This window comes from Hippoglossus hippoglossus, chromosome 7 (assembly GCF_009819705.1).
Source record: "Hippoglossus hippoglossus isolate fHipHip1 chromosome 7, fHipHip1.pri, whole genome shotgun sequence".
NCBI lineage: Eukaryota > Metazoa > Chordata > Actinopteri > Pleuronectiformes > Pleuronectidae > Hippoglossus > Hippoglossus hippoglossus.
Window position 1 is genome coordinate 23,804,528 of NC_047157.1, and position 13,937 is coordinate 23,818,464.

General features: G+C 40.5%; 2 protein-coding genes across 7 annotated transcripts; one reads left to right on the forward strand and one right to left on the reverse strand.

Moving 5' to 3' along the window:
* Positions 1-162: 162 nt before the first annotated feature.
* On the reverse strand, positions 163-5,029 carry letmd1 (LETM1 domain containing 1). Of its 2 annotated transcripts, XM_034590286.1 has the most exons (9): positions 4,847-5,011; positions 3,583-3,737; positions 3,004-3,119; positions 2,589-2,671; positions 2,257-2,443; positions 2,030-2,131; positions 1,740-1,892; positions 1,537-1,633; positions 163-1,358 (listed from the first exon to the last, which is right to left on the reverse strand). In XM_034590286.1, the coding sequence occupies exons 1-9, from the start codon at positions 4,960-4,962 to the stop codon at positions 1,279-1,281; spliced, it is 1,089 nt and encodes a 362-aa protein (XP_034446177.1). In that variant the 5' UTR covers positions 4,963-5,011; the 3' UTR covers positions 163-1,278. The 2 variants fall into 2 exon arrangements, 1 of the variants encoding a protein (XP_034446177.1); XR_004614397.1 differs by lacking the exon at positions 163-1,358 and having other exon boundaries at positions 1,740-1,938; positions 1,981-2,131; positions 4,847-5,029.
* Positions 5,030-5,889: 860 nt separating this feature from the next.
* On the forward strand, positions 5,890-9,580 carry zgc:56699 (uncharacterized protein LOC405758 homolog). Of its 5 annotated transcripts, none has more exons than XM_034590290.1 (7): positions 5,890-6,008; positions 7,276-7,400; positions 7,516-7,622; positions 7,850-7,979; positions 8,063-8,146; positions 8,616-8,673; positions 9,235-9,553. In XM_034590290.1, exons 2-7 carry the CDS (start codon positions 7,316-7,318, stop codon positions 9,311-9,313), a joined length of 543 nt encoding a protein of 180 aa, XP_034446181.1. In that variant the 5' UTR covers positions 5,890-6,008; positions 7,276-7,315; the 3' UTR covers positions 9,314-9,553. The 5 variants fall into 5 exon arrangements, 3 of the variants coding, with proteins under 3 accessions (XP_034446181.1, XP_034446180.1, XP_034446182.1); XM_034590289.1 differs by having other exon boundaries at positions 5,891-6,008; positions 7,244-7,400; XR_004614399.1 differs by having other exon boundaries at positions 5,892-6,008; positions 7,244-7,400; positions 8,616-8,727; positions 9,238-9,308.
* Positions 9,581-13,937: the final 4,357 nt, after the last annotated feature.

Sequence of the window (13,937 nt, forward strand, 5' to 3'; positions counted from 1 at the left end):
GATGACAGTAGGATGTCATTCTCAAAAACCTTTGTTTGAATGGCTTCAATGCACCCGGGTGAGTTTCTCAGACACAGACTGCTTCATTTCATTAAAGACTCTTTAAATTAAATCTTAATTTTCTGTTGTGTGTAGTGTAAATACAAAGCGGTAAAATTAATGGAGCATGTAGGTTTTTATTTCAGACACAGTACAAGCAATATAAATAATATTGGCACAGCAACACCACATTCAAAACTTGAGCAAAGATGTATTGTACCTTGTGAAAGGCACATGGAGTAAGTGACGTTTCCCATTTCACAACACTGAACCCCAGCACAAGGGATGTGCAGTTCCTCTTTGTATCATCACCCTGAAGTCGGCAAAAAGCTTGAATGAAATGTGCAAGAAGTCTGAGCAGGACAGTTAATGTCCTTCAGCCCCTCAAGCAAGAAAACATCCCGTAAACAAAGTAAAGTGCCATCACAGCAGTTTCGACTTTTCATGTACAAGCTCAGCTTCTCACCCAACACACAAGCATTAGTGTCTTTTCCAATCTCAATTTCAATTTAAGAGCCAGGGTGTGATCTAATGTTTTTAATATTGTTCCTTCCACCAAGGCTCTTTTGCCATGACCAGTATTATCCAGAGTAAAAACGCATATGAGCAGAGCAGAAAGTGAGGTATCAGAGAGTGGATTGTTATGAATGGAATGTGTACAATCAATTTGCCACACAAGCAGAATATTAACAGATCAGAAAGTTCTGCTGAACTGCCACTAACAATCTCCTCTTTGTCTTTGCAGCTTTGTAATGTGTGTGAACTAAGTAAACAGATGGCAGGTCTGTGCCTTAAAGTGATACAAAATCCACAGCAACAATAAATCAAGATATTACCTTAACTTAGTTCAGTGCATCATAAACAGTAAAACTGCACCGAGCAAGATTTGAAGCCAAAAAAATACTTTGGAGATTGTCCTTATGTCAGAGTGGAACTACAGAGTCCACATATTTTTGAGTACTGTTAAATGTACTTTGCAGCACAGAGATCTCATGGCTAAGACAAGAACGTCAATTGGCAAACAGGACAATGCTACAGCGTGTAGAAATGGGTTTGGTTTTCTTTATTGGCAGACCCACTTTGCGTTTCCTACTTTGTGTTTTACTTTCCAAAACGATCTTGCCATCAACACTTTTCATTTTTTTCCTTGTCAAACAAGGTTGATGTCAACAGATCTGCAGGATGTTTTGCTGCCCAGTGCACGAACGATCACAGAAGCAGACTTCTTCTGGCTTCCTGTCAGTGGGACCTTTTCAGAGCATTCGGGTAGTTGGCAGAGAGAAATACAATGTTGTGCAAAAGCAGTGACACCTCTGAGTCTGCAAAAAAAAAATCAAACAAAAGCAGGATAAGGATAACATGGCATTTTACAAAAGACAGACCCATCACTAGCACAGGGTTAAAAGAATAGATTGACATTTGGTGGTTATCTACACCTGTAGATAAAAGAAAAAGTGTAATTTTGAACTATTCTTTTATAAATCAAACTGAAAATACCTTTCAATGAGGAGGAAACCTCAAGCCACTGGGATAACCACTCCCGGCACTGGTTAACACTTAGACTGTCAGAGTTGAGTCCTCTTAGATAACAAGCCTAGAGAGGGTGAAATCATTGGTACACAGCGTACAGAGGGCTTATCATTGTTCATCATATAAATCATGTCTGGCTGGTGAATATACACGTATGCAGAGCGACTGACCTGTCTGAGTTCAGAGTCACTGAGCTGGTGATGGCCCATCCTGCTGAGGGCGCGGTCCAGCAGCAGCAGCTCAAAGGCGTGAGTGTTCAGCCGCCGGCCGATCAGGAAGCCAGGGAGGCGAGGCGACAGGAAGAGCAGTGGGCTGATACGCCTCTGATTAACCATGAAGAGAAGCAGAAGAAACGGTCCAGTCTATAGATTTGTTCAGTTTCACCGAGCCCTTTGCATTTGGGTATCAACCGTATGAGCCGTTTGTTTTGTGCGGCATGTGAATGAGGAGTCCCACTGACCATGTGATCCACGCACATCCGGTGTATGCCCAGAGGGGGTCCAGAGAACAGGGTTCGCACAGCAAGGATTTCAGACACTTGAGGGCTCGATCCACTCTTCACCTGAAAATGCACCGAAAAAGTCACATGCGAGACTTGACACAGGATCAGCCTTTACAGTTGTACTTAAAAGTTTAAGCAAATTAACCATTTTGTTAAATAAATAAGCAACAAATACAATCTCTTACTTTAGTGCACAGATCTTTAAGGCGACTCTGCAGCTGACTGTCTTTGACTTGTTGGCTTGTGTTCTCCAGGCCTTTGAGCACTGGCCAGTGGTGCCGCGCCCTGAGGGAATTATACACTTCCCGAAACTCTACCTGCTGCCGGGGAGTCCAGAAGTGAGGGATCAGGAGCTGGCGGGGGAAAAAGTACCTGGCATTGAACAGGTGGGGGATGACAGGAGAGAGAGGAGAGACACATGGAGGGATGTTTTAGAGTCTAAGTCCAAATTGCTTTGCTGAATGTGAACCAAAGATGCCAAAAGAAATTATAAGATAGTTTTTTCACAGTAACTCACATCAAGACAAAAACCAGGTAGTTGGCAAAGGGAGGGATGGACATCACCACCAGCGGGAAGGCTTTGATCGTGTTTTTGCGAAACTGAAATAAACGTAAAAGTAAGTTAATTTTCCACAAGATAATAAATATATATATATATATAGGACTGCAACAAATAATTATTTTAAACTAAATCAAAATGGCTGTTATATTTTTTCCCAGCCCTTGGTGACATTTTCAAATATATATTTTTTGTTCACTTTCAGTTTAATATCACATATGATGGAGAAAGGCAGCACACTTTAATATTTGTAAACGTTTTTGTATCTTAAAAACGACTCAGATTATTAATAATGAATATCATAAAATATAAAGAATATATTCATTTTAATAAAGCTTGCAGCTCAAATCAAATACAGCTCAAACTGACCCACCTGTCTAAGTTTCTCCATGTCTCTGTAGGGCAAATCCTGGTACTTTACTCCATCAAAGAACATCTTTGATTTTATCCTCCTCACATCTTTGGCATCTTGGTACAGTAACTTAAATCCTTGAATGGAACAATGACAGCAACAATGTTAATGGTAATACAAAATATTGATGGGAATGGACTGCCATCAATACGGCGCTTTTCAACCTTCAGACAAAAGCCTTGAGTGAAAATCAGGTGTGCAACAGCTGATGATAGGAACTTGTGTGAAGTTTTGATGAATACAGTCCAAATAGCATTTATTTCATCTTTGAAATTTGAGAAGCTGGACTCCAGACATCTCAATATAATGTAGTTCAGTGCAACAACACCCTTTTCTATTAGGTGTAGATGTAAGCCTGGGCCTTGCAAGGTCGAAGACAAAGGATGCTTGAGCCATGTTCAACCCATAAATGTAGATTTTCTTTAATTAATTTGGTGATAAATGTGATTTTAAAACAAAAAACACATTTAAGTGCAGTATCACTTTAAGAATCTAGAGTATTTCTGAATTTCTCAGAGAAAAGTCAACCATGGGTTTTACCTTCCACAAAAGTGTGGTAGAGCTGATAAAAGCGGGGAAATCTTCTTTTGAGGAACCCTTCATATTTGCTATTTACTAGTTGAAGGCGGGAGGTGATGTATCGACCGATACCACGAGTAGCTTTGGATGATGAGTAGAGTCTGCACAGAGGCAACCTGGAAATAAAAGAGAGGTATACATGAGTATCTTAAATAAACATTAGCACACTTTGACAATCCTACTTTAGGTTTGTTTTGGTCCAGTTCACAAAGCAGTAATGGAAACTAGAATTACCGCACTGTGGTTCTATGCTCTGCCAACCAGTGCAGTTTCTGCGTACATATTTCTACATCCTCTTTTTCCAGAGTCACATCAGTCACTGTGACCTTTGAACACTGAAGTGTCATAACTATCTGAAATCTTAGTCCAAGAGACAACTCATCAAAAGTTGAAGAAATCCCTCAAGGAGTCATGTGATCATCATTCAAGAGGCCACTGTGACCTTGACCTTTAACCACAGAAACCTAATCAGTTCATCAGTGAGTCCAAGTGAATGTTTGTACAAATGCAGAGGTATAATATGTGTGTGTGTGTGTGTGTGTGTGTGTGTGTATGTGTATGTTTATTACATATATTACTGACCATATATTTCCCTCTTTTACCAATAATAAAACTTGAATATCTACGACATCTGTGCTGCTGTCATTTTACATATCTCTGATATACTAATTCTGAATTTTGGGTTGTAAATGTTAGAACAGCCTTTTGGAATCAAGCCTGCTGTATGAAAGTGGAGAGAAGGGAAGTATCCTAAATAATTTTACGCATTTTATTTCAAAACTCATGATTTTACATAAACAGCACAACATGTTCCAGTTTAACTGGTTATCAGGTTAACTGGTTTTACATTGCAGCCTCTCGATATTGATGCGATTTGCTGATTCTTCATATCCACGAAATGTATGTTGATCGTTTTCATTTTAGATTTTATGAATTAGGACAATTGACGGACATTGCTGACATGGAGAACCCACACCCCCTGTCCCCGCTGTCTGTGTCCTCTGTGACAACAATGTCTTATAGGTGAGACCTTCAACATGTCCATCAATAGATCACCGGTATCTCGATCTGGAACTCACATATGAGAGATAATGAATGAATAGTTGAACAGGAGCACCAGCAGGGACACTTAGCTTAGCTTAGCTCGACACGGCTTCCGGTGAGATGTGAGTACAACTGGGGGACAAGTCGTGGACAAGTGAAGCTGAAGAGACCCAACACTCACCTGGACTGACAGGACACGTGTGGAGAATAGAGAACAGACGTTGTCCTGTTCGTCCTGAGGACGGACAGTCGGACCAAAGACAAACGGCTGCAGAGGCTCGAACAGGACAGCGCCATGTTGGAAGCGCAGTTACCGTAATGACGCTGTTATACAGTAAAGCAGACAGTTACCGTAATGACGCTAATGTACGACAAGGCAGACAGTTACTGTAATGACGCTCATATACAGTAAAGCAGACAGTTACCGTAATAACAATCATGTACACTAAAACAAAAAGTTACCGTAATAACGCTCATATACAGTAAAACAGAAAGTTACCGTAATAAGGCTCATATACAGTCAAACAGAAAGTTACCGTAATGACGCTCATATACAGTAAAGCAGACAGTTACCGTAATGACGCTCATACCGTACAGATTGGACCGTTTGAAAGCGCAAAAAACAGGCAACATGTACAAGGTTTAAATGACTTCCGAACAAGTGGTTGGTGAGAATGTACATAACTCCTGTCAGGCTCCATCATATGTCAAACTCTGTATACTTATATATATATATATATCCTAAGGACTTGATACAGACATGGAAACAGACTTTGGACTTCTTCATGCCAGGAGAGCTGTTTCACTATGATGGAGGAGTATGGACCCAGCATCAGTGACAATGTGGATACAGGAGCTCTCAGATTATATTGGTTCGGAAAGACATCATAAAAAATGGAGGTTTTATTTAAAGGTAAATCGTAAACAAAGTAGGGTACGACTCTATTGTTTAGTTTGCATCCTATCTCTTACTGATGCAAGGGACATGTGTGTATTTGTCTCATATGTCTTTCCGGCCTCAACTTGTTGTCACTGTATGTTTATTTTGTGTATGGTTATTTAATAAAGTTCCATATATGAAAAAGACAACTAACATATTGTGGAGAAAAAGTGAAATCATGTTTTGCTTCTTGTTTTTAATAGCAAAGATGCATTTTTTTTCTAACATTCTGGTTCCAGCAGGTGAGCGTGGGCCAAACAGGAAGTGACGTAGGGTTTAAATTACTTTAAACAACGCGAGGGGCGGAGCTTCCAGTCAGAGCGAATCCACCGCGGCAGGAGAACGAAACACTCAAGGTCTGGGAAAAACTACTCTTCATCATAAAACTACTCTTTATTTCAGAGAACTTATTTAAATACTCAACAAACACAAAGTCCTTCGTGTCATAAAGTTATAAAAACAGAGTTGTTCTAACCGTTAATATTGTTAACTGCTTTAACGGCTCGGCAACGGTTGTTTTTTTTTGGCGAGCCACGTCTCCTCCATGTAAAGTTCAGGGACACGGTTTGTGTCCTGTCTCCTCCATGTAAGGTGCAGGGACACGGTTTGTGCCACGTCTCCTCCATGTAAGTTTCAGGGACACGGTGTGTGTCCTGTCTCCTCCATGTAAGGTGCAGGGACACGGTTTGTGTCCTGTCTCCTCCATGTAAGGTGCAGGGACACGGTTTGTGCCACGTCTCCTCCATGTAAGGTTCAGGGACACGGTTTGTGCCACGTCTCCTCCATGTAAGGTTCAGGGACACGGTGTATGTCCTGTCTCCTCCATGTAAGGTTCAGGGACACGGTTTGTGCCACGTCTCCTCCATGTAAGGTTCAGGGACACGGTTTGTGTATCTCACTGGCGGCTGCAGTTTCGTCTTTCCAGAAACTTTGTGGCACTCAAGACCCTTTTAACCCCAGTTTTAAACCACAGTCCTTCATAAAGACGCACCCGGGTCCTGCAGGGGGACAACGCAGACCTCCACCAGTGAACTAACACGTGACCGACCATGTGGCCCAGCAGCGGGATTACCTGGAGGAGCACGTGCTAATGTTTGGGCTCCTGCAGCCTTGTTTAAAAAACCCTCCAGCTACATCTTTACAGAAGAAGACAAAACAGAGGACAATAACATTGTTGAAAAGAAGGACCAGAGAGGAATTCCGTAGTGAGGAGATAGTTTGACTGTTTGAAGTCTGACAAGAAGAATATTGTGCACTGCAAATTGTGTTGAAAGCATTTTACCACTAATCTTTTTTTACCATCTGCAGCAGAAATAGTGATTTGATTTATATCGTGATAGATATCGACTGATATGAAAAGAATGATCGCAATATGTTTGTTTTCCATATAGCCCTATTTGCAAGTGACAAAAGTTTAACATTTGACAAGTTCACAGTAGCAGCTACTATTTACAGCTGACTGTTTTAAATAGCAGCTGTAGAGTTCCGACTTGAGGTGGCGGTCATGTGAAATTTCCGTAGAGAACTAATATATATATATATATTTCCTGCAGATCTGATAACAATCTGATGGGTTCAGCAGTTTTTGAACGCTGCATGTTTATTAAACAATGTTTCTTTATCTGTGACGATTTCCAGGCTCGCCTTCATCGTGTGTTTGACCTTCCCAGTTGACCAGTTGGGGCGCCGTCACTAGATCCCAGTTCAGAGATGGCGAACATGTTCAAATTTGGAAGCACCACAGATCCATGCAGGACTGTTTCCAGTGAGAGGGCCCAGCTGGCAGAGGAAACAGGTAAAACTCAACATAGCAACTCCCATCAGCAGCTCAAAATGTTCTATATCTTGGTAAATATTAATAGTGTAAAATGCGTTTGCTTTTTTCTGTTTGTTTGTTTGTTTTTTTTTAGATGAGAAAGGAAACCTTGACCCAGACAGACTTATGCAGTGCCCTTTTGACAAGAACCACCAGATCCGGGTTTGCCGCTTCCCATACCACCTAATAAAGTGCAGGAAGGTGAGTCAAGCTTTACATTACGTTAGAATATATTCAGCAACGTTAAAATTGTCTTCGCTTAAGCTGCTTTCAGAGACGCACCGAACTCCAGACACTTTCCTCAAATGTCCGCGTAGTAAATTGTCCGAGTGAGCCCATGGATGAACTTTGAACCTTGCTGAAGAAGCATTTCATGGGAGACCGACACATGCACATTTAGCCGTTCATTCTATCTCTCTCTGATGCAGAATCATCCAAAGCTGGCCAGTGAGCTGAAAACCTGCCCTTTCAACGCTTGCCACCTTGTGCCCAAGACTGAGCTGACTCGCCACACTGAGACCTGTGAGAACAGAATGTCTCTGGACCCCGGGGCTGTCGGTGAGATTTTCACTTCACGGTCTTTTCCCTTTCCCTGCAGATTGAGTCTGTGTGCGAGTTTACAGTGTCTCTGTTTTTTACAGGTGAAGGCACCAATGGACATGTAAACTGGCAGGTCCCAGCCAGCACCTGGGTAAACCCAAACATGACCGAGAACTGGGATGAAGGTATGATTTAAAAGCCACAACTTCTTTGTTTAATGTATTGAACAAACAGGAGCTTTAAAGTTGGTGATGGGTGGACGTCCAAACCTCTGGACAAAGCTAGTTTCCCCCTTTCCAGTCCTCATTCTAATCTAAGCTGACATCTCCTGCAAATTTAGCACACAGAAACGTGGGTGGTACTAACCTTCTAATTTTAGGCTACAGCCATACCATGTTTACTATGTGTTTTGACTATCAGTTTTAACCCTGTACATACTAACATGCCTGAAAACGTATATCCCATGAGCACTCGCATGCGTCCCGCTCAGGTCCTGCTGGACATGTAAGAAGTTGTATAATTGTAAAACGCATAATTTACCTGCACAGCAGCTGTTGGTAAAGACAAGTGTCAGCAACGCTCCATGTTGCTTTCTACACTGGAAGCTGAACCCGCTTGAAACACACAAAATAACAGTGTTGTTTTGTTTTGCAGAGGTCGATGATAATGCTCCCACATTTAAATGGGGTCAAAACAATGGCTTGAATCCAAAGTAAGTGTCCTGCTCCACTATCCTGCCTCAGAGCTCGTTATCTCTGACAAGGAGGTTATGTTTTCATTTCTATTTGTTTGTGTGACTGCAGGATTACAGAGAAACTATGGATCTGATTTTATTGAAAATTGGGGGGGAAAGGTGGGCTATGGGCCCGGGCCACGCTGGATGCATGAGCGCGGTTCACAGCAAAGTAGATGTTGAAAATGATCTTTCATCACAGTTTCAGTGTCTCGCTGTCAAATATGTCTCAGAAATAAATATTTACAACACTTCCCGTACCTGTTTCAAAGTAAAAGCACTGTAGCATTTTAATTGACTGAATCCATTCATTTTATTTGACAAGGTTTTTATTATTACTGCAAAATGCAGGAGATCAGCTCGACGCAGCCTGCACACGTGTAAAGTCCAGGATTATTTTTTCGCTTTGACTTTCTTCAGGAATAATGCAGAGATGAGAAAAACATCAGGCACATTTAGGGGACTGATATCTACAAGTGTGTAATTTGGTTTAAGGTGACTGTTTTCTTTGTTTTTAACTTGTCTTTTCTCGTCTCTCAGCAGACTGACGAGGCCCGCCATCAATGGTCTAGGTTTAAGACGGCCAGGTGTCTTCCCAGGGCCGCCGTTTAACCCGTAAATTAGTTGCACCTACTTTCCAGGCACTTAGTGAAGTTCTATGTTTTAAATTTGGTTTTAACAAGTTTGTTCGCAAGTTAAATGTTTTTAATTTGTACAATTGTATTTACATTTTCTTACTGGATCTAGTTTGAAGAGATCTCACTAATAGTAGCATGAGGTGACAAATAACCTTAATGTATTGTTGCATTTTACTGGCACATACCCTGTTACTGTATTGAAAGGTTTTCGTTGAAATCTAGTGTTTATATTAAAGCTGTTCAATTTGAAATCCTCTTGTGTTGATTGTTGGTTAATGAAACTGAATCGCATGTCATAATGTGCACTGATTCAAAATGTGACCGGCTTGTTGATAATTAAGCTCAGGACGAAGTACCCGAATCCTTAAGTTAAAGTTATTATACACCCAATTTAAGATGCAATACAATTACAAATAAAAATCTTGCATAGTATAAGGTATTATCAGGTAAACATATCAAAGTAAAGCTAATGCAGAATGGTCTGTTTCATAGTGAGAGTAATGTGTAAGCAACATTTAACCAGTGGAGATTGTTTTAACTACATAACTAAAAGCTGAAAGTACAATGTGAAAAGAAAAGACCTGAAACAAAGTGTTTTGTGTTAAAAGTAGCCTGGAATTTTCTTTCTACACTGTTTTTTTATTTGTGTATTATATGTATATAAAAACAGTTACTACAGCTGTTAGATTGCAGTGGTGTAAAATAAATGTTTCAAATTGCCTCTGAAATGCAGTGGAGATGAAGTATTTAAGTAGCAGAAGATTAAAAGTACTAAAGTTTGATTAGCACCAACTTCTACTTGAGCTCAAATCTCTGAGTAAATGTATTTACTTGTTAGAGAAAAAACAACTGGTCAAATGCTTAAATATTTGAAAAGGTGTAAAAAGAATCAATAGTAATTGTTATTGAATTGATCAAAATCCCTACAGGTAAATTCCTGCATGCAAAATAAAATTGAGGGTGAAAAATTATTTAAAAAACATTAAAAGCAGTCTACAATAAGGAGACGGGGAACTCCTAAAACATATGTCACAGCACGACCACTAGTTGGCAGTACTAGTCCATTTTTAACTTTGAGAGGCAGCACAACCTGACACTGACTTTTCTGCCCACGTCCTATTGAAATGTAATTAGTGTTTGATTTATCTCCTTTGGATTCAAACGGCTCCTCCGATTATCAAACATTTTTAGCAATGGCAAATAAAAAGTACCAGATGAGTTCATGCATGAGTTCAAAGTGAGGAGGGGGTGCCAGGGTAATCCGTGTGTGAGGATGTCCTGCCAGCGCTCTGTCTTATCTAAGTGGCATTATTGACTTCATGTGATGACGGTCTATTTTAGCCGTGGCTATTATTAGACGTGTTCAAACGAGCGCTGTGCTGCCCTGTCACCATCTGTAAGGATCAGATACGAGTCCCCGGGACGTGCCGAACCTGGAGTCTGTGCAGGGGCCTTGAATCGATCGAGGGACCACCGCCTCTTCTCACATGCATCTGCTACTATCTGCTGCATATGGAGTGTTAACTGAATGAGGGAAACCTGAGCTGGACACTGAGGAGGCTTCAATGCCATATCACCCCCCCCCTGCAAACCAAAGCCAGTGGTGGTTATTACCTCCTCAGCATGAACCCACAGCTCCATGTAGGAGCCGGCGCTGCCACCTGAACATGATGGGAAACATCTCTGATATTTCCTGAGAATTTTTGCAATGTGATTATATCTTCACATGGACAAATTGTAAAATATAGCATCCAGTGATTAGTCTCCTGATCCAGTTTATGAGGGGGAGCTATGTTTTACCAGAGGTGGAATAAAAATATTCAGATCAACAGCTAACTATAGGTGAAAGGTACGTAAAGTTTATTTTAGCAGAAGAAACACAAGCTCATGTAAAGTTCACAGAGAAATAAAATAGAAGATGTTAATAAAACTAGCAGCACTGTAAAGTATAGATACATGGAACTGCTCTGAAGTACAGTAACAAAGTAAATGTACTTTGTTACATACAACTATCGTCTAAACTCATTTTCTGTTAAACTCACCCACTTGGAGAAGAAGTCTTTGTCTCCATCACATTTATTTCCTGTATCCCGTCTGAGCGGCTCCGTGACCAGCCACATGTTAAATCATGCAATTTGTTGCTGTAGGAGCTTTTTGTTCAGACATTTATTCTAGAGGATGAATCGTTTTCATCGCGTTTTACTGAGCAATAATCATGTTTGTACGTATTTCTATTTGTTTAGTACCTCGTGTTTATGTTTTATTATTTATTACCTTTACTGAGTGAGTGTGTATTTCACTATTCTCTTTTTGCTGCTGTAACAAGGTAAATTTTCCCATAATTGGACTAATAATAGACCATCTTATATTATCTTACCTTATCTTATCTTAGTGTCCTGTGTTTTCATTTTTGACCAAATACCTTAAAAACTAAGAAGTATGATACCTTTAAGCACCTGACCTTGACCTGTCATTTCAAGGAGAGAATTAAAAAAACTCAACAAAAATACACATCTTTCTAAGACACATTTGACCCCAGCTGGTCACACTGACAGTTAAAGTAAATGAAAAACCACCAAGCTTCGGGCCTCACCATTTTAACATGAAATTATATTTAACTCTAAATCAAGTTGCCCTGCTGCTCATTTGCTTTTGGCTGATTTGTGACACAGGAAAGAGTTAATGTGACACTGCTGGTCTCATTGAGACGTGACCCTTATGAAACCCGTCACGTTGCAAACAAGTTGGAGGTACAAACCCGGGGCTTGTCGCCACCAAGTGAAACCGAAGCCTCTCTGTCGGTCTTGCTTTATAATTGTGACATTCTCATGTTCTCATAGGCATACGAGTCCTGTACAATGTGTGATGGGCAGTCTGGAGCTGCTGTCTAATCCTGTAACTCTGTCTGAAGCTTGTGATCTTCTATTAACGCCTGCACTTCGTTCTGGACTCAAACAAGCGGCCACCAAGTGCTTCTCTCTCTCTCTCTCTCTCTCTCCCCACTATTTTTCCACCGAGTCAAGTTTTGAGGAACATAAGAGAGCCGTCTTATTCGCACCATCGTTATCAGTGTCACACCGCTCACACAGTCTGAGATCTGTAATCAGGGTGATGCTGACTTTATCCAACTGCCCTTGTTGCACAAGTCCAACATTTGAAAGGTTATTAAGTTCTCCAACTGGTTTATTAAGTTACATTACAACCCAGAAGGAGAATTTGAGAACCTGTAACTAAAGTCAAACCTGGCATCGCCCGGCTGCTTCAGATTCAGACAGGTGACAAATCAAAAGAGAAACCCGAATCAAGGAGGAAGAGAACAAATGTAGATGCGTCCACACCAGTGCAACAAAAAAAAACATTACATCTACTTATTATTTCTAATAGGTGTTTATTGCTTGATGTTTTATCAGTTTTACAATTATATCTTCACATTTGCAGCCTGTATTAACATTTTCAACTTTGAAAATGCGTTATTGAGAATGTTTGTGGTTTTAATAGAAGAAAGAAAAATAGTTTTCTAAATCCGTTTTTTCATTTCTGTTGGTGTTTTGGGGTCAAATACGTTTATATGATACGACAAAGTGAACAAATAATTGTCTGGTCATGAAGTAACCTGAAAACAAAGATACCAAACAGAGGGATGGTAAACTTTTTTAATGTGGTAAAAAATTAAAACTATTAAATGGCCAAAACAGTCCAGGGCTCCTGAGGGTGAACATCCATTCATGCTGTGTGGCAGACAGTTGCTGAGCAGGCCCAGTCGATTCTGACTCTGTCACAGTGACAGGTGGAAAAGATCTGAATGACCTTGACAGAGGGTTCACTGTTGTGGCACAGATGACAGGAGCTTCAGTAATGAAGATGCTCAACTGGAGGAACAGCGGCCGAAATGATATGTGCATTTAAATCCAAGGGAATAGGGTCAGAAATTGCTGTCAACGCATTTGATGATGCGTTTGCATTTTGTGTGATGTGCACAGAAGCTGCATCGCCAGAAAAAAGGAAAAGACATCAGGAACACATTATAAAAGTTATTTTCATGTTATAAGATGATATTTTTACCCTATTTTGACTCAATCAAGTATAAAACTTGGCTTAAATTGTTTTTACTTCCACCAAGAAGGTTTACTTTTCTGCCCTCACAACTTGATGGGAGGATGGAACATGGGCCTTTTTTACTTAGCAAATGTTCCAGGCAATAATTTATGCATCTTGATCCAAAAAGAAACAGGCTTGAAGGCATTAGGGGACTGATATCTATGAGAGTGTGCAGCTCGGTGCAGATTCTAGGGGATTTAAATCTGGCTTCATAAGGGGACTGTTGGACCTTGTCATTCCTGTGCCATTTATGTTTCGTGTGGACGTGTCACTGATGGGGAATCCTAATAAAATTTAAAAAACCATAAAATTCTAGAGGATCATAAAGTTTAATGAGCTATAAATACATCCGTAATCTATGACCTATCATCTATAAATACTCCTTTAATGCCCTAGTGATAGCGGTGTTTCCATAACATTTACTTCAAGCGGTACGAGGCGTACATTCATGTCTCAACACACATGCACACATGCACACATGTTACAGCGGGGTGTTATACAATGATG

What these genes read in the sequence shown, in the direction of transcription:
- zgc:56699 (XM_034590290.1), top strand. Translation starts at nt 7,316, where the DNA reads ATGGCGAACATGTTCAAATTTGGAAGCACCACAGATCCATGCAGGACT. An exon ending in TCTGGACCCCGGGGCTGTCG is followed by an intron (nt 7,980 to 8,062) that starts GTGAGATTTTCA and finishes TGTTTTTTACAG; the next exon opens with GTGAAGGCACCAATGGACAT. An exon ending in GACCGAGAACTGGGATGAAG is followed by an intron (nt 8,147 to 8,615) that starts GTATGATTTAAA and finishes TTTGTTTTGCAG; the next exon opens with AGGTCGATGATAATGCTCCC.
- letmd1 (XM_034590286.1), bottom strand. Translation starts at nt 4,962, where the DNA reads ATGGCGCTGTCCTGTTCGAGCCTCTGCAGCCGTTTGTCTTTGGTCCGA. An exon ending in GTGACTCTGAACTCAGACAG is followed by an intron (nt 1,634 to 1,739) that starts GTCAGTCGCTCT and finishes CACCCTCTCTAG; the next exon opens with GCTTGTTATCTAAGAGGACT. An exon ending in GGTTTCCTCCTCATTGAAAG is followed by an intron (nt 1,359 to 1,536) that starts GTATTTTCAGTT and finishes TTTTTTTTGCAG; the next exon opens with ACTCAGAGGTGTCACTGCTT.